At 35.0% G+C, this 18,939-nt stretch overlaps 1 protein-coding gene across 1 annotated transcript in view; it reads right to left on the reverse strand.

Annotated features, from left to right (window-relative positions):
• Nucleotides 1–1,853: 1,853 nt before the first annotated feature.
• CPSF6 (cleavage and polyadenylation specific factor 6) overlaps nt 1,854–18,939 on the reverse strand; it is a 55,353-nt gene continuing 38,267 nt past the window's right edge. Inside the window, exons 5-10 of the mRNA XM_026865162.1 lie at nt 18,252–18,425; nt 16,615–17,119; nt 14,191–14,306; nt 13,720–13,873; nt 12,603–12,794; nt 1,854–5,085 (exon numbers count right to left, since the gene is read on the reverse strand). Of these exons, the coding sequence (XP_026720963.1) occupies nt 12,608–12,794; nt 13,720–13,873; nt 14,191–14,306; nt 16,615–17,119; nt 18,252–18,425 (1,136 nt within the window). The 3' untranslated portion in view covers nt 1,854–5,085; nt 12,603–12,607. The remainder of the gene's footprint in view (nt 5,086–12,602; nt 12,795–13,719; nt 13,874–14,190; nt 14,307–16,614; nt 17,120–18,251; nt 18,426–18,939) is intronic.

The following is an 18,939-nucleotide window of genomic DNA, read 5'->3' on the forward strand; positions in this document are numbered from 1 at the left end:
TATATATATGTGTGTGTGTGTGTGTGTGTATATATATATATATATATGTGTGTGTGTGTATATATATATATATATATGTATACATATGTATATATATATGTATGTATGTAAAGTCCTTTGGAGTCAAGCATTCTGACAGACATCCATTTCCTTACATTTTGCATTGCAATTCTGTGTTCCAACTCAGGCAAGCCCCCACTATTGTACTTCAAAACTATTTCTTGAATAGTTTACTCATACATCCTTGTGCAAAATGGGAATCAGGAAATGGTATGGTACAGGAAGACAATACAGCCTTTTGTTTAGAAAGTCAGCAGTGCTGGTAATCTTCATAAAAATGTTAAGGTTTACCAAATAGGAATGTATTTAATCTTTAAAACACTTGGCTTTTTTTCCCCCCCCTTTCATTTATTTTAAAAAAGGACACCTGCAGTAGTAAGGAAACTGAATTTGCAATCACTTGTATTTATAAAAGTACACACATTCCTCATTTTCTTACATTTAAAGATCAAAGGAATGTCTGTTTCATAATGTAGTAATAATATGCACAGTTTAAAATATTTTCTATTACAAAATACAGTATACAAGAGGGTGAGGCCAAAGTCTATTATTGGAATATACTCCAAAGTGTTAGCACTGAATCATGTAAAAAAAAAAAAAAAAAAAAAAAAAAATCACATTACATGGTAGGAATAGATGGGAATTTTTACAACTTAAATGCTCTATTTCAGGGGTATACTGTTTACTATTTTCAAGAGACTTCAGTAAAACTAGTGTATTTCCAAAGAAGCTTTAAAAGATTTAAACACAAGCATAGATCACACCAGAACCTAGAACCCACTGCAGTAACTGGGGCTACAGAAAGGATTCAAGAACTAACAAGTATGTAACACAAACAGAATGAGATGGTTTATCATATTTTGTCCAACATGGGGGGAAAAAAAAAAAATCCCACGAGAACAAATTGGAGGAACTGCTACGCTCCAAAACACTCCTTCATAATTCATCCTCTAAAGCTAAAATGAATCTAAAAGTACATAGCATGTCAAAATTTTGAGGGACAGGAAGAGGACCAAAGCCAAAAAAACCCCCCCAACACCTCAACACCCCCACCCACCCCAGGCCTGTCTGCAATATTCATTGCAAGACATCATAGCAAACAGTTGCAAGAGACAGTATTGCTGTATAAATGTGACTAATTAGCATGCTACAATCATAACGTTTAAGACTTGTGCAATTACCAGAATAATTTAAATCCTAAACAAATCCATGTTGCTTTTTTCCTATGTCAAAATGCTTTTTTGTAAAGAATTCCATTTTCTTTTAAGTATATGCACACTGACCTGCACTTTCCTTCTCCAAGATCCTGAAGGATCTATATTTCAACGTAGAAGCAATTTAGTGTCTTGGATCTCTGAAGAGTACCAGTGTTAAAACATGCATGTTTATAGTTATCTTAATGAGCATTATGTTAGGAAATTTAAGGCTGTATCTCAGTTTACACAAGAACCAATGATAATTTAAGAGGCTGCATATAAAATTATATAAATAAAAATAGAAACAAAGTCTGTTTAACCTGTACACAGAGAGCAAGTGGATAAGAAAAGGAAATCAGGAATTAAGTAATTCTATAAAGAATGCCATGTATTTTTACTGGGAATACAGGTGACAAGTATATACAACATTTAAATCTCTGATTATCCACGTACAACTAGGAAAAACATTTACAACGGTTTGGGTATTCAACTAAACAATCAGGTAAAAAAATACCGTTAGAAAAACTAAGCCTCACCAATTTCAAAGGAACAAAACCAGAAAGCACTCACTCCTTATTAAAAAAAAAAAAAAAAAAAAAAAAAAAAAAAACAGCTATGCGAGCTTATAAGCCACCCTGTAAATAAAAATTTGAAGTTCTGACAAACATTTCTCAAAATGTAATCAGAACTAAAATTATTGGCACAGAAAGCAAAAAGGGAATGAGGAAAAAACCCAAGACTGTACATTTTCCAAAATGCTATATTCTTCTGAAGTAGTAATTTCAACCTGTTAAAACATATAGTCCAGCAGAAATTTTACTTAAAAAAAACCCCACCCTCTACTTCTGAAAAACAAACCTCCAGTAAAACAACTTCTGTTACTAAAGCACCACCCCTGCTAAGTCACTTGTTGGTTTTGTCTTTCAAAATAAAGGACATGGCCTTAAGATTTTATTTTTAAGATGACTTATAAAATCAATATTTGAAAGAAAAAGTATTTCCTCACAGACTATTCTGTCCTTTCATCAGCAAAAATAGGTGAAATACAACTGGATGAATATCAAAGAACAAAGCAGTAGCCATCATGGCATCATCGCCAGTCAGTAAGTTACCAAACTGCTATTTCCTGAATGTGCACAGGAAATTGCCAGTAATGTCTAATAAACCAAAACCTGGTAAAAATTCTACAAGAGCCAGTTATACATGATGTGCATTAAGCATATTCCTTTTTGGTGTCTATCAGGGTCTTTGGAATTTTTTTAATGTACATTTTTTTGTTTCATTAAAAAATCTAAAAATTAAACTCACAATAACAACAGAGTACTATCTAAATTGTAACAGTACATTTATCAGTTAAAACTAAGTATCCAGAGAACAGGCAGAAATAAGGGGCTTCATATGGGGACCTCATCTCTCAAGTCACAACGATCGCTCAGTTTAACTTACGTTACTTTCCCCCTGCTATTCCCTCCCTGCTATTTCCATTGCCAGCAATGGAAATCTATATGTGAGTGACAAATTACACTGTGTAAAAAGAGCAACAGTCTCCTTAAATCTATTTCAATGTGGAGTAAAATATCAGTTCCTGCATATAACGCTTGTAAATTTACTTTTTTATTTTAAGATTTAATATATCTATGCAATGGAACATTACTTACCTGCTGCCTCTCCAGTATTAGCTATTCCCCATGTAACAGCTACAGGCAGGTTATTTCTTCCTTAAACTTATTATACACAGCAGTGAACAATGGTTTTAAGTAAAGACAAAAATTACAACAGTACTGTTTGTAACCAACACCTATTCACAAAAAAGCAGGAAATGAGTCATGACTTGTTTGATACAACTTTCAGTTTTACAAAATTTGAAAAGGCAGTTTTCATTTTCAAACAGGATTAAACAAACATGTCAAATATCTTCTCAGTAGCAAATAGTTCAATAAACACCAGTGATCCCATGCATGAAGAACTGAGGTACACAATTTAAGGAAAAAAAAAAAAGGGGGGAGAGGGGGGGAGAATCTGAAGATGTATGTAGCCAAGCCCAACAGCATCAACCTGGCTGCAGGAAACCTGGCTGAGTGGTAGGTGAAAGTATTAGAGCATTTCAAACTTATGCAAAACTTTCCCAGTTTTGCACAGACTGGTCCCAACTCAGTAAAGCATAAAACCCACTCATGTATGCAAATAAGGTACTTAAAGCATATGTTTACATTCCTTGAAATCAGTGGAATGTAACACATGCTTTAAATGCTCTGGAAAACCAAATGGATTTAAGTGCTTTCCTGAACAGGGTAACATTTTAGGTTGGCTGTAAAATCTTCAAAATTGGTAAAAAAAGAAATCAACAGTTGTCTAAGAGTTGCCTCTTAAAGCCATCTGAGGTCTTGAAACTTAACTTAAAACATTAAGTGCAACTATTTGAATAAGTAAGAATTCCAAAAATAAACCTGTCACATAACAATTTACAATAGACTAAAAGTGAGCATTTGCGAAAGGCTGCCAAAAACTAAATTTTTGCAGCTTATATGAACTTTCTATTAATTTACATTTCACATAATGAAATTTAGAACAAATTCTTAAATTTCAGGTCAGCTTTCACTATGAGCTCCTATAATTTGTTTTTAGGTAAATTTACAAAACCTCATCTGACAGATTTCATTAGCGCCACTTTTTGCTAAGACATTTGAATATTGCCCATCGCTGAACAAGGACATAAAGTGTACCTTCTCTTTTATATGCACGTGAATAAATCCCGAAATATTAAAAAAATACCAAACCCATAAAGTCTGAGAAATGGAAACATCTGGTTTCTTCTGGCACATTTCTAATATACAACTATGTACAGACTGCTACGGTCTTGGGGATGGGAGAGGGAACACACACAAGCACTATAAAACTGTAAACAACTGCAGGGTTTTGTTTTGTCTTTTAAGCTTAACCTTTCTACCCCTTATTATGGATAGTTTAAATTCATACCAACAATTTAAGTTTACATTAACTGTAGTGTCAACCAGGATCAAGGCTCTACAAGAAAATTTTCAGTGTGCTAAAAAACACGGGCCTGGCACCACCTGTCCTCAAAACTACAGACCACAAAGAGCTGCAGTTTTTACAGTTTTATATGTCAATTAGCAAATTCACAAGCCACCTAGATAAACACTGCTAGAAAGCAAAATAGCATTAAAGGTTTATGTAACCACCTATTTTCATATCAAAATTGAATGTGAAAGAGCAACATTAGTATGTTTAACTCACTGAATGTAAGATTAGGTTGAGGCATATGCAAGAACTATTGCGATGTTTTTAAAGACAGCATCAATGTTTTCATTGTAACATTATCTTTAAATATTGCTGAACACAAGACTTTCCCTGAGGTGTAAACATCAAATAACTTGAACAGCTTTACACATCAGCCCCATTAAACAGTTTATTACAACACTACATCTACTGTAATCAGTGGTGCTGTGTACAGACATTATCATATGAACAGTTTAACATGAACAAACTACTATAAAAACAAGCATTTACTTGACTCTTTCCAATTGCTTGCACATTATAATTGCCAAATGTATATAACCAGTAATAAAGTTGCAAAAGCTATAAGTTTTAAATCACACAGGTTTCCCTCAAATAAAACAGTTAAGCAACATAAAAAAGTAAAAGAGCTACTGGTTACCATGTATGCAGATTTGCTTTATTCAGATCTATTCCTGTTCATTTTATCCATGAATCCTTACAGGCTCAGTTCAATCACATGAAGCAAACTGCTGGACAAGCATCTTTCCTTGAAGAATGTATCTTGTCTTGCATGCTGTTCCTCTTCCTTCAGCTGTAATGTGTCAAAATTTGTGATGTAGATTTTGCTAGTCCCCATAATACACAGAAAATTGTTGGCTTATCTATACATACACAAGTCGTGCATCTACTTCACCATAATGTAAACTATCACAAATACCCAGAAGCAGTAGCTACTTGTGCACGAAAATGTCTTCTAATACAATAGTTAAAAATAAAATTAATCTTATTGTACAACAAAGTTGAAAGAATATAAATTTCACAGATGAAGTATTGAATGATAAAGGAAGAAATAGCTACTGTTCCTGTGACTGATGGAAACAGTTATATAGAACATTTCCTGAAGTACGCACTCTGTAAATGAACAAGCATGTAATTTTGCCACAGCTAGATTTTTACATTTTTACCTGCCCACTTACAGAAGTTTTAAGCTGATTTGACACTTAAGCAATGCACTAATTGTATAATGAAGTGGATGGCTTACAGCTCAGTAATATTTAGAAGTGCACAAAATCAGATACCAGTGCTTCAAAATTTTCAGACTAGTGGCAGGCAGGATGGGTTTCACATCTAAAAATACACGCTCGCAGTTTAATCACAAGAACCCACTTTTCAAATAATACAATATAGACTTGCAGGTTTCCTTGACTACTTGCCCTAGAAAGCGCCCCAAGCCCTACTTCCTACTCTCATCTGTTTTGGCAAATTAAGGAACCACACCAGAGTCAATTACTGTAAGAGTTCACAAAATACTTGGGATGGTATAATTCCATTCACTGGATTTCAGTTGAATTCCATTACAAAACAATTATCTATTTGCATTAATAATTCACAATTCCAACATTCAATAATTTCAAAATAGTTTAAATCAAACTGTTCAAAAAACCAACACATTAAATTGTTCATTTGAAAAACAAGACATTTAGAGGAGCAATTTCATGAACGTGCACCAGTACACAGCTGTCAAATATTTGTCTACTAGTATAATTTCAAAGCAGTTGGGAAAACAAAGTACTCAAAATTTGCATGAACAATTGACACATTTCTTCTTCCTTTCCTCAAAGTGACTTAATTTTAAAAAAAGTGTAACCAAGTAGGCTCTATACACTACAGTATGCACATGAACTAATCCAAACCCAAAGCAGTGACTGGAATTTCTTTTGTTATTCACAGACTTTATACCCAAGTCATGAATGTATTAACCAGTAACTACTTTTGGGGAAGTTCCCTCCCCAGGGACCAGTATTTCCATAGGTATTATGTACTGTTAAAATTAATTAGTAACAAAGTGCAAAGTGCTGTCTCCACAAGAAGTGTTCAGAGTTGCAAGCTAAATTAGCACAAACGGGAGAATCTCAGTTTAGTGAAGAAAGTAAGTATATGACAGCTGTGAGACTGCGTGTCAGAATTTGCTGCTCTTGTCATACAATTGCTATGGCAAGAATTATGGATCTTTATCATTTCTATGGCAACAATTAACAGATCCAAAGCATCATATATATGATTTATAATACTAGCGTAGGAAAGCTTTGGTTCCTGGAAATAATTTGCTAAATTTCTAAGGGTACTTATGGAACTACAGGAACTTTAAAGAACGCACGATGAACTGGATTTATAATTAATACTTTTCATTATAGAGCTCTCAAGATGGTCATCACCACACTGAACCTTCATCTTAAAAATCACAACCAACTAAAATCCAAAGCAGTGTACATTTTGGTTGCAAGTATTCTGCCACTACATCTTGGCAAAATTGGAAGCCTTTGTGGTTCCAAAAGGAAGAAATAAATCTGTATAGATTATACGTTCAATGCTCAGCCCTTTTCAGTATTCTACAAGGAAGTAGAATATTGAAGTAAGAAACAACTTTAAAGAGAAAAAATATTCAATCTCTAGTCAGTACTTGGCAATGCTGTTTTCCATCTGCCTCAAGCTCATATAAGCTATCCTTCCCAAGCATGTGTTAGGTTTGTACAATTAAACACCATACAGCAATCAGTTTCTCAGCATTTCTATGAATAAAACCCAAATTTCAGACTTCTCTATTAAATAGTTATTTTGTGGTTTAAAAGTTAAGGGTTTATGCCAGACCATTTCACAAATGACATCCCAGAACTTAAGTGATCAAACATTTTCGTATGTATGCAAGATGCAGCTTGAGCATTTTTTTTCCCCACAAAGACAGACTTACAACAAAACCCAATAGATTTCTTATATAAAGCATCTTGCAGTAGCAACTGATTCTTCCCTTTAATTCCAGTTATCCAAATAAGCATATAAAAAGCTTTAAACAGCTTTTAAAAGTGTGAAAATCCTACAGTACTTTAAAGCTGTATGTGCAAACACATCATGTTTTGTTATAGTAATTTCTGAAATTATCAATCTCCCATGTTCACATTTCAGTAAAATGCATGATACACATGTCATTATATCCTAATAGCTCCTAAGAATTACTTCATGTAATTCCCCTTTATTGTATTCTATACATAAAAGAATAAATATACAAAGCAAAAATCCCACAGAAAGTATCAGCTTGAAAGCCCAAATTTGTTTTAACTTAGCCTACATTGCAGAACATCAAACCTCCAAATACTGTGATGCTTTATCTATAACACAGTGAGAAAGAACGAATTTCAAGCTTGACTCTCCCTGTCTTTCTGCATGTAAGCTAAGATACATATGTGATTCTGTTCATGTGTACAGACTATTTTACCACCACTAGCACCTTCTTCCACTTGTTGCATATTCCCCCCCCTCGCCCCCCATTAGAGTACTTACCTGGTATCTTTGTTTAATCTTAGTGTATAATTTAAGATCAACACCAGAACAATTCCCTGATTTTATACATAAGTTTACATGGGAAGAAAAAGAATGCTCCCAAACTGGTTTCACTCATCATAGGTCTTTCTTCTACTATCCCAGCCTGTCTATTCACCAAAAATAACTGATGAACAGAGGTGTGTTCAGAAAACTCAATCTCTAGTTTACAAATTAAAGAGATGTGAATTACTGGCAAGTATCTTTCACATTAATATATGAGGAAGACACAAAAAAGTAGATCAGGCTGCCACAGGAGAACATAAAAATGAAGATTTTTTTTTTTTTTTTGTAAAAAGAAATCTTAGTTCTCAAACCACAATGAGCAAAAGGAAAAAAATAAATTTGTTCGTTCTTTGGAGAACACTGCTTCAAACCAACATTTTCACTTGCAAGTAACTTCTCTATGTTTCAAATGCTATAAAGTTAAAGTTTCTTGGGGAATGTTCACATAGCTCAAATTTGTCAGAACTACTGACTTCAAACACCAAAGAAAAAAGCAGAGGATGTGGGGAACAAAAACGTAAGCGTGTCTGAAGACACCTCAGAAGACAACAAAATTACAGCATCATGCTCATGGAAAGAAGTTAATAAAAGTTATGCAGTAATGCATTTGAAAATGAACAACAGAACAAGATTTTCAGTTTATTTTTCTTGAAGGTGGTAATATGATTCAAAAATGAGAGAAATCACTGGACATTAAAAAACAAACTATATCTTTCTGTAAAGCACTAGAGTAGCCATAAAATAAACTTTAACCAGCACTAAGAACAGTGGCAGTGCTTGACTCTCTCAGTTCATGGTGGATTTCAAATACTGAATCAGATACACAAAGCATTCTTTCTCTGATCAATGCGAGATGCAGTAGAATAGTGCCAGCCCCACATATGTGCTTCCTCAAAACCACGCATTTTTAAAAGGAGAAATTAACTAAATGACACTTGTAATACCTGTAATACTAAGAGGGTCTAAAATAATCCTAGACAGGTACTCATACCCAGGTCTTGAACAATGCTACCATACAATCACTTAGAATTCCATTATTAACTAGAAGCTTATTACTAAAATAATTACCAAAATTATTTACTAAAATTAATTACTAAAATAATTACCAAAATAGGCATGTTCCTATTAATTCACAAGGTTTCTAAAAAGGCTAATTTCATATTTCTCTTGATGTTTACGTGATTGTTAATATACTGTTAAAGGACAACTCCTACTTATACAAGCAAAAATATAATGAATTACTTAAACTATCAGTACTGATTTTCTTTCCTGACACCAAAAAAATTTCAGCCGTGTTAGTTCTTAGATCACTCCAAAGCTGAAACTCTCAGAGACCTGAGAGCAGTTTTTGAAGAAGCATAAGCCTCAGGCTTTAAGTTACTTTGCTTACAGTGGTTTGAGAGCAGAAAAATCAGAGAAAAAACATGAAATATGGAGTACAAAGTCTACATACATATCAACTGTTACAATGTTATGGTTTTGTCTTTGCAATTCAGTCCAAATCCAGTTTAAATAGGAAATATTCAATCAACCCAATAACAAAAACATAAAATGAAAAATTTAACATTCAGCAGTTAGATATTCAGACAGATTAAGATTGGGACAATGTATCAGCTAGAAATACATCATTGAGTATCAGTTAACTAAAAATATCTGTCTAAAAATGTCAGGACTCATGCTGATGAAGTCATATTACTGTTCTGTTTGTACACGTTAATTTTGCTGGTAATCCTTCTAAGTATCATTCTACTGGATTCTTAGTTTTCTCGAGTAATACTGGTTAGACATTTGTCTTAAATCCATTGTTCTCTTTTATATCTAACAGGCTTTCTACAAACAAAGGCAAGATGTTTCAAGGAAACATTCAGTTTATAGTAACTCTGAAATGGATTATCAACATACATGAGGCCTTACACAAGTGAAGACACAAAGATCTTGCAAGAATTTAATTTTAAATAATGAAGTGTACAAACAGAAGTGTAAATACCTGCTATGGTACATCTAAGCTTTTAATAAAGTTTTATTATTATAAACACATTTAGTAAATTATTCCAATTTAAGCCATCTCTATAAATGTAATACAGTACAAACTGAATTTCACTGTATACAAAAATGTTCACAATGGACCTTTAAACTTCTAAACTAGATGTGTAACACTTTAAAAAAAGCCAGTACAGTATCACAGTTATGACTACAGGTACACAGTAAGTATAGGTGCCATTCATAGGTGCAGGCACAGAGGCAATTTCATGTTATCTGGCAAAACACAGTAATATGGGGAGTAGCTCTTTTCAGCACTGCTGATATATATATATATATTATATATTTAAGTGACTGAGACTGTTAAATCCGTTTATGAATATTAATCAATGTAAAGAACAAAACAAAAAATGTATGGCAACATACATCTTAGTGAAAATGAAACATACAAACCAGGAGGTAACTGTATTTCTTTTATATATGTGTGTGTATAAGTATATAAAAACAAAACTACAATAAAGGCCTTCTTCATTAAGACAGCAACAAGACAAAATGTTTACAACTTAACTTTAAAAAAATTATCAAATGCTTGCATATATGTTAATACTGAATTCGCCCTTTAAATCAAGTTCTCAGCACCTACTTCCTTCTTTTCACAAGGGAATCTTACCTACACAACCCCTCTGAAAGAAAACAGAAGTGCCAGCACACAAAGTTGAAGGATGTTGCACATGTAAATCCCACCTGAACTGAGACTGAAACCGCAGTCTTGTTTTAAAACTGTGCTTTGGAAGTTATAAAATGCAACCTAATGCTATTTGGTATGTTTTCTTGGGGTAACGAGGTAGGGAATCTGTACATGGCACAGAAACTCTGTATCTACATGCGCAAGACTAAATACACAAAAATTAAAACTAGATTAATAAAGTATGCCAAGGGTAAGAAAAAAAAAAAAAAAAATCTTAATTTCCAGGTTATTAACAGGTCTTAGTATGGCTTGCTCATCTCCACCAGAAGGAAAACACTCTAGAAATGCATCCACCACTCAGCTCTAGGTTTACCTCCTCCTCTTAATAACAACTATTTGTAAATATCACGAATACTCATTTATCATAAAAGGTAAAAATCCAGTTCAACAAAAGAAACTACATATATTTATCTTAAATCTGTACTTTTATGTTCTGATGTTTTACAATTAAGAACCACAGTTGCTATCATTATGCAATTCCAGAAATATTTCTATCAGTCCTTTTTTTATTACAAAAAGTGGCATTAACAGATATATGCTGCCAACTTTATTTCAGCTGTCAAGTTTCACCTTCCTGTTTAAGCCTTTGACACCCCTTCTCTAGATCAGTTACTGCTTTATGTGTCCCCTGTTAGTATATGCACCCAAGACAACCCACTTAATACTAGACTAGAGCATTTAGTAGCAGAATTTGTTCTCTCTCCAAGTCAGTGAACACAAAAGCCTGACTGAAAAACCTGACATTTAACCAATACAGAATTATATTTTCACTTAGGAGTATACCCCACTTAATATGATTTCTAAAAAATTTTGGTCTATTTAACTTCTGTACATGCATTTCCATGAATAAATACTACATGCAATTCTGGAAACTAAATCTGGAGGGTAAATGTAGGAAGTGAAAGTTGGGCAGACAGGCAAGTCTGTAAGCTTTAATTTTAGTGTAGATGTAATGGGAATTTGTTCTAAAAAGGGAAAAAACCACTGCAGAGAAACTAAAGGGTAAGGTTTTTTTCCAACTGTCAGAGATAAGGTATCATAGGTAGCTTGAATTCCCAATCCTCAAAATGGTACACTGTGTAATGTGAGGAACATTTCAATGTATTTTAAAGCCCTCAGCAGTATACTGAAAAAAAGCATTATTTAGCACACTACTCTTGTAGTAGCTATCTAGACAATTGATGCATGAGAGACTAATGAGATATGGAATAAAAGAACACATTAGTTTGTGAACAACCAGAACAGAAACAATCCTTAAGTTATACATTTGTTTACTAGTCTTTAGAAAATTACTTTACTATCTGAGGGGGGGAGGAAATGAAAAAATCAGGGTGATGGGGAGCAACCGATCATAAGAAGGTAATACCCAAATTTAGCTAGAAGGCAGAAGATACTGACAGGTCACATTTCATAAAATAAAGAGCAAAGTCTAGCTATAACTCCTGAATTTGAGTAAAACTCAATGGAAAAAAGAAACAACACACCCAAACAACACACCCATACTTGTGCAAGGACAGCAACTGTATACATGTGTTCCCTAACCTGAAATAATCCACACATGTCATATGAAGGGCTAAATGCTGCAGTCCTTACACAAGTAGATCTCAAAATAAAAAGTTAGTATTTTAAAATACAACCATAAATTATGTATTATCTTCTAAGGTTACAAGGAGAGCAGACTTATTCTGGCTTACTGCTTTTTTAAGAATTGGTTTAATTGCATTTTGTAAAAACTGCAAACATTAATACCACCTAAAATTAAAAAGGCAGCGTGCAAACTGCAGAAGATAATCACACAAATACTCCCTCCCTCCCAAGACCAGTTACCTGTTGTTACTTACCTATGGTCATGTCAGATGCTGCAAGAAGAAAATGATTCAGTACATACCTCAGGACCATTTAAATGCAGACATTAATGGTGTAAACAATCCCAAACCTAGAGTAGTTACTTTTAGTATTCAGTAAACAGTAAAGTTCAAGAACATAAAACAAATGCTCACCTTCTTTAACGATGACGATACTCTCTCTCTCTGTCTCGTTCTCTGTCGCGATCTCTGTCACGATCACGATGCCTCTCTCTTTCACGGCTTCTTTCCCGATAATAGTCATCATGACGATCTCTACTACGTGACTTGTGGCGCCTGCTTTTTTCTCGTGACCTACTGTGGTCCCTCTCTCTGGATCGCTCACGTCTTCTAAAAGAAATTACTTCATTAAATTTTTCTTCAAAATACCTGCCATGCACATGCCAATTTTGTATTGTTTGCGAGTACGAATTTGATTAAAAAAGGATGAGAAAAGTATCTGTTTGCTGTGATGCAGATATGTTTTTGTATATAACATGTAAGAGAGCCACGACCTTTTATACCAGCTAAGAACTCAGTTACTGGTAGTAAGGTGCACCCACTTTCTAATCTATCAAGGAAAAGCACATGCTCAGAATGGAGGATGAGATGGCTAAAATCAGCTGGGAGAATACACCATACCTTAAACAATTCATACAACATGGCTGCTATCTCCACACTGACTACACTACTTCCACTGTATACAAAAGGACTAGAGGCTCAGCATTTGTCCTGACACTAAAAGTTTTGAAAGCAATACCAATCTCTTATTTGTACTAGTAGAAGAGTGCATGAATTTCAAATCTACCTACTCTTAAGATTGTAGGCAAAACCATTCTGATCAACTTTTTTTTCCCTCCAACTCAAGCATATTTCTGCTGTGGTAAGTGTGAAGAAAATTACTTTTAAGCAAAATGAAAATTGGCAAATATCTTCAATCTTAATTTTCAATAGCAAATTTCAATAAAAAATATGCACCTAACTGATAAAGGATTAATTCTATTTTGAGGTTTACAAATTGCAAGAGTACCACATAGGAAAGGATTCTAAATAAAATTAAGAGTTAAATTTAAGCTAGTCAGATCAATATTGAAAAGAAGGTTAATTAAAAGGCAGCTAAATTCAGGAAATACCTATTTGGTTCTTTCACACCTTTCTTGTGCAACACAGCAAATCACTAAGCTTATTAGAGGACAGTTTCTTCTCTGTGAACTAGTCCTGCACTACACCTTCCCTTTTGTAAGTAAGGGCAGATGGAAGAGGAAAGTTTTACCTGGATCCAGAACCATAAGACTTGGACTCAATTCCGTGAAGGCAGTCCTGAAGAGAGCTAATAAGTACTTTACAGCGATCATCTGCAGACACTTTGGATTGTTTAATTAAGGAAATTGCTGTTACCAAGGTCTCTATAGCACTTCCATAGTCCCCTGAAAAAAATTTAAGATTATGATCAGAAAATTACGCAAATTAAAAAGATTATCTGTAATAGTATTACCATTTTGAGTTATCTTCACTCCAACAGCCATTCAGAACATTTACAGTAGAATCAAACATTAAAATACTGTCCAGCTCAGTACTCAGAAGGTGCTTAGGGCACAGAACAAAATAAGTCATAGGTTGGCACCTAAACTCAGCCTCCTATTAGGAAAACGTGGCTTTGGGGCTGCAAGTTTCCCAACAGAAATAACTATAAACTCTTTTCGGTTGGGTAGAATAGCAAGCACATTAATCAAATTTTACTAACCAGCACTGGCATCTGATACAGCTCTTGAAATGGCACTGCTTGAGATCGCCCTATTTCTATTCATGATTTCTTCAAATTCTGCTTCACTTAGAGGTGTCCTTGCAGCATCCATTTCTCTGCAAGCAATAAAACTAGTATTTAAAAGGTTAAGAAAAGCTTCAGAAGATATCATTGCAGTTTTAACAATCCAAGTTCGCAACTTTAAGCAAAGTGACAAACAGAAAAGAAAGCAGGATCTGGGTTTGGTTTTTGTTTTTGTTAAGGACCATGTTACAGTATAAAATCCTGAAAGCTAAAGAAAAAAAAACCAAAAAAGGTAAAAACCAATTAAGACATTGCTGTATAAACAGTCTTATTCTTGTTCATCCCATCTATTTTGGAAGATTCAGCAGCACTTAATATTGTGCTTTACAAATATTTATAATTTCTGTAAAGCCCTCGAAAGTATGTAAGTAGATATCCCAATTGAATGGATGTGGAAATACATGTACATAGACAATGCAACTTTTAGCAAAATTAGAGATCATTTTTACAACAATACTGGAATTAGAACTATATGATCCTGTTTCCCAGATCTTAACTAAGACCAGAATGCTGTAATTATGAAAAGCAAGTATAGTCTATCATCTTTAAAACACTCAATTTTCTGAATGATACTTCAACATTTTACAGCTAATTTTGTTTTTTTTTTTTATTTCTGGTCAAGTTCAAGTTGTTCCAATTTGATCTCCAAACCAGTCACGGTAAGGAGGAAGCAATAAAGCAGAATCCTTGTACTCATTACACTTTTTTTACTTGAATTATTAGCTACCTATACAGAGTTTCAAAAGTAAGAGACGTTAACCTACACAAAAATTTTCCCAGAAGTTTTGCAGTGTCCTATTAGCCAGTCTCTGTATCATACAGATAATTTGGAGAAATGTGTTAGAGACAAATGTTGAGACTTAAACTGGCCCACTGCTTGATATTTCTAGAACAGTGTTAGTTGTTCTGGTAGAAAGAAAATGCAGAATAATAAGCAATGCTATCCTCTTAATTGCAAGAAGTGGAACAAGATCCTATAGCCAGTTTAGCATAAGAGGAAATGTCTAAAAATTCATACCTCCCTGAGTTTTGAGTATTATTTTTCGTGTGCCTCCCATAGAATGGAATATGTAATTTTTCTCTTATGGACATGTTATTTCCAGTGAAACGCCTATGATATATAATTAATGACAATTTAAATAGTTATGGATGATAATTTTAACATTATTAATGAAAATACTGGACAGTAAGCTATACTGTCCTATTCCCACTCCTTCCCTCCCCAGACATTCTATGAACTGCAGACAACCTCGATTTCTGTCCATTAAAAACCACAAACACCTTATCATTTTATTATATTTCAGGCAATTAAGCCAAATGCTTGAATTTATATAGTTTCTGTATGAAGACAGTATGTACAGATGCGTGGGGTTTTTTTAAAAAAAATTGTGATAAAAGAATCAAAGTGTCTTTGCAGAAAACATTTTCAGCAAGTGTCTTTCATACCAGCAGTAAAATAAAGGATGAAAAATCCAAATGTAACTATGTAAAAAGTGTCTTTCTTACAATTTATCCCCAAATTTTCTGTGATGAATACAAATATGGTGAAAATCAAGAAACAGCAGCAAGACAAAGAGATGCTTGAAAGCACAGATGAAAAAGATGTTTCAAACAAGACGTGAAGGACTTGAAAAGTCAAGTCAGAGAGACTCAAAAACTCTGTTCTGGATAGGATTAACCATAGGAAAAGCCACTGCTACAAAACACAGCAAGATTACACCAAATGAGCAGGATCATCTTGACAGGAAAGGCAGATTTTGCAAAGTCTTGCAGTAAATGCACACCTGGCTTTTGAGACAAAGACTAACTTTGAATTGAATCCTGAAGGAAAAAAAGGACAAGCAGAGCTGCCTGACAATGAAAATGGTATGAGCTTGGTATGGCACTGTACTCAACATACCCACATATTCAAAAAGGAGAACTCCAGAGCATTCTAAAAAGACAGCTTGCAAAGCACAATGATAAAGGTACTAGTCAAAATTTCAAGTTAAGACAGAAGCACAACCAGAAGCTGCTGCATAAGAAGTGATATATAAGTTTGCATGTAGAACACATGGAATGATGACACTGCCAAATACAAACAGTGAGGACAAACAGTTCAGAGCTGAGAAGGGAAAAGGAGATTACTGGTGTTGCATTCCAGGATTTTCTTATTGCTACAAACATCTTTGAGATTATTTCACTGAGAGAAGTGAAAAGGGGCAAATCAGAAGACTGTTGGGATCCCTTCCACCCCTATTTTTCATTATTTCTAACATTTGCATTAAAAAGGAAAATCAGATGCTCCCTACAAGAGAGGTAAAATCTGCTACCAAGCACATTACACAAAAAACCACTCACCTTCCAGGTGGCCCATAGTCACCTCTGTCATATGGTGGAGGTCGGCCATATGGGTCTGTTGGAGGTGGGCCACGGCTGTCTGAAGTAGGTATGCCACTATTGGCAGGTGGGGGGAAGAAAGCTGGATTCACATGTGGTGCAGGTGGTGGAGCACCTGGAGGTGGCCCAGGGAGATGTGGAGGAGGAGCAAGAGTCAGGGGTGGCCCAAGTGGGCCAGGTGGACGAGGGGGAAATGGACCCGGAGGTGGAGGTGGACCCTGCTGAGGTGGTGGTGGACCTGGTGGTGGCCCGTAGCCTGGAACTGGTGGTGGAGGGCCTGGAGGAAGAGGCCCAAGTGGAGGCTGACCAAAAGGCTGTCCTGGGAACAGAACTGGTGGTGGTGGACGGTCACCACGATTAGGAGGTCCAGCTAATGGAGGTGGAAGGACCTGACCAGGAGGTGGAGGGCCTGGTGGGCCTGGTGGGCCAGGAGGACCTAAAGGTGGACGTGGGGGAGTTTGTCCAGCTAAAAGAAAAAGATAAAATAAAGTTAATAAATATAAAGAAATAAAAGACTTAGCAAAATAATTTAAATTTTTGCCTTTTTAAATATTCTTAAAAACAACAAAAAATTCTCACTGAACAATTTGCAGCTTACACAAGACATGCATGGTCTCACTTTGGGTCCAACAGCTTGGAAGATTTTTAACAGCTGCTTGACTATCAATACCTAGATAATAACATTAACTTGAAAACTGACAAACCACCCCCCAATCACTTAATCACCTGCTATTGTTACCAAAACACTCAAAAACTTACAAAAATCTAGAAAACATTGCATCCTGCTTGCACCTGCGGCTAGTCTTTCATATGAGGCATAAGATATATTATTTATTAAAAATACAGGAAAAGCTTTATTGGAGAAGGCAAATGAAGTATCCAAACCTACTTTCAGGTCCTCGTTAGTGTTTGTTTGGGTTTTTTTTCATTTTGACCATGCCCCTTTGACTGTTAGGAGACAATCTACTAGTGAATTACATTTAATAAAATACTTAAGCTGAAATAAGAACTTCACTGCAACACAAGCCTGATTGTTTAACAAAGATTTCTCTCATATGAGATACCTGACTAAACATGAACGCCTTCAAATCGGTGGTATTCTAAGTGCCAACTAACTGATCTGTCAGTGAGCATGAATTAAAGCTGAACTTCTGATGATGTGCAAACTTGTAATGCAGTAAGAAACAGTTACTTTACGCTCTCACCGCGTAATACTGGTGACACCGAGAATACACAGGCATTCTCACACCATACAGCAAATCAGAAAGTCTGAACTATGCTGCACTAAAGACAAGTCCACCAAATAACGTGATCTATCTTAAATTTTTCATACTTTAAATATATGTACATTGACATAAAGAATGTCTCTAAAAAATTTTGTTATACTGCTATGAAATTTAGAAAGTACAACTCCCTAATTTTTTATATATATATATATATATATCAAGACAATGTTGTTGAATCCTATAATCCATCTGTGAACACTGATTACAGCATGTTATTGAATTGCCTTGATCTTTGTATTTCCCCAGTAAGTATGCTGCATTAATACAAGAAAATACAAATTAAACTGAAATTCCATGTATTAATAATTTTACCTGGGAAAGGTGGTGGTGGCCCTCCTGGCCCTGCTGGTCCAGGGAATCTGTCTCCACCTGGAATGGCACCTGGAAAACGACCTCGCCCTCTGTTACTAGGTGGAAATGCTGCTCGTGAGCTCCCTCCTGGGGGACCAGCTTTACCTTCCCCAGACATCTGGCCAGACTGTGTGGCTGCAACGGAAAAGCAAAAGCGTCATCACATAAATCAAAATAGGTTAAAGCTTTTCAACTCTTGATGCAGCACTAAAGCATGACCCTGTGAGTACCAATTTGTTCCCCAGTACCCAAACCCAAAGCTATTTGGGAAAGAAAAAGTGCTTTACTAAAATATGGCAGTGTTCCAGTATCCCCATACTAACAGAATAGGATTTTGGGAGACTTCCTTCAATGCAGTCCACAAAGGAACACATTTTCATGTTAGGACTGGGAAGCACAAGACACAGTGTTGAAAGAAAGCACAACACAGAATCTCCCTTCCCCATTTTATCCTAAGTACAACTTATCCAAACATCAGAATTTAGTCCAATTTCTCTACAAATGTTCAATTTCTAAATGCTGTTGTGCTTAAATAAAAAATTAAATCCACAAGAAAATGAAACTGTAAGACGTTTCACAAAGCTACAAGCTTCTCTCAGCGAGTGTTTTCTCTTGCCAAAACAACATATCTTCAGTGTTTTAAGTGATT

This window comes from Athene cunicularia, assembly GCF_003259725.1.
Source record: "Athene cunicularia isolate RWA chromosome 1 unlocalized genomic scaffold, athCun1 chr1_part2, whole genome shotgun sequence".
In the NCBI taxonomy this organism is placed as follows: domain Eukaryota; kingdom Metazoa; phylum Chordata; class Aves; order Strigiformes; family Strigidae; genus Athene; species Athene cunicularia.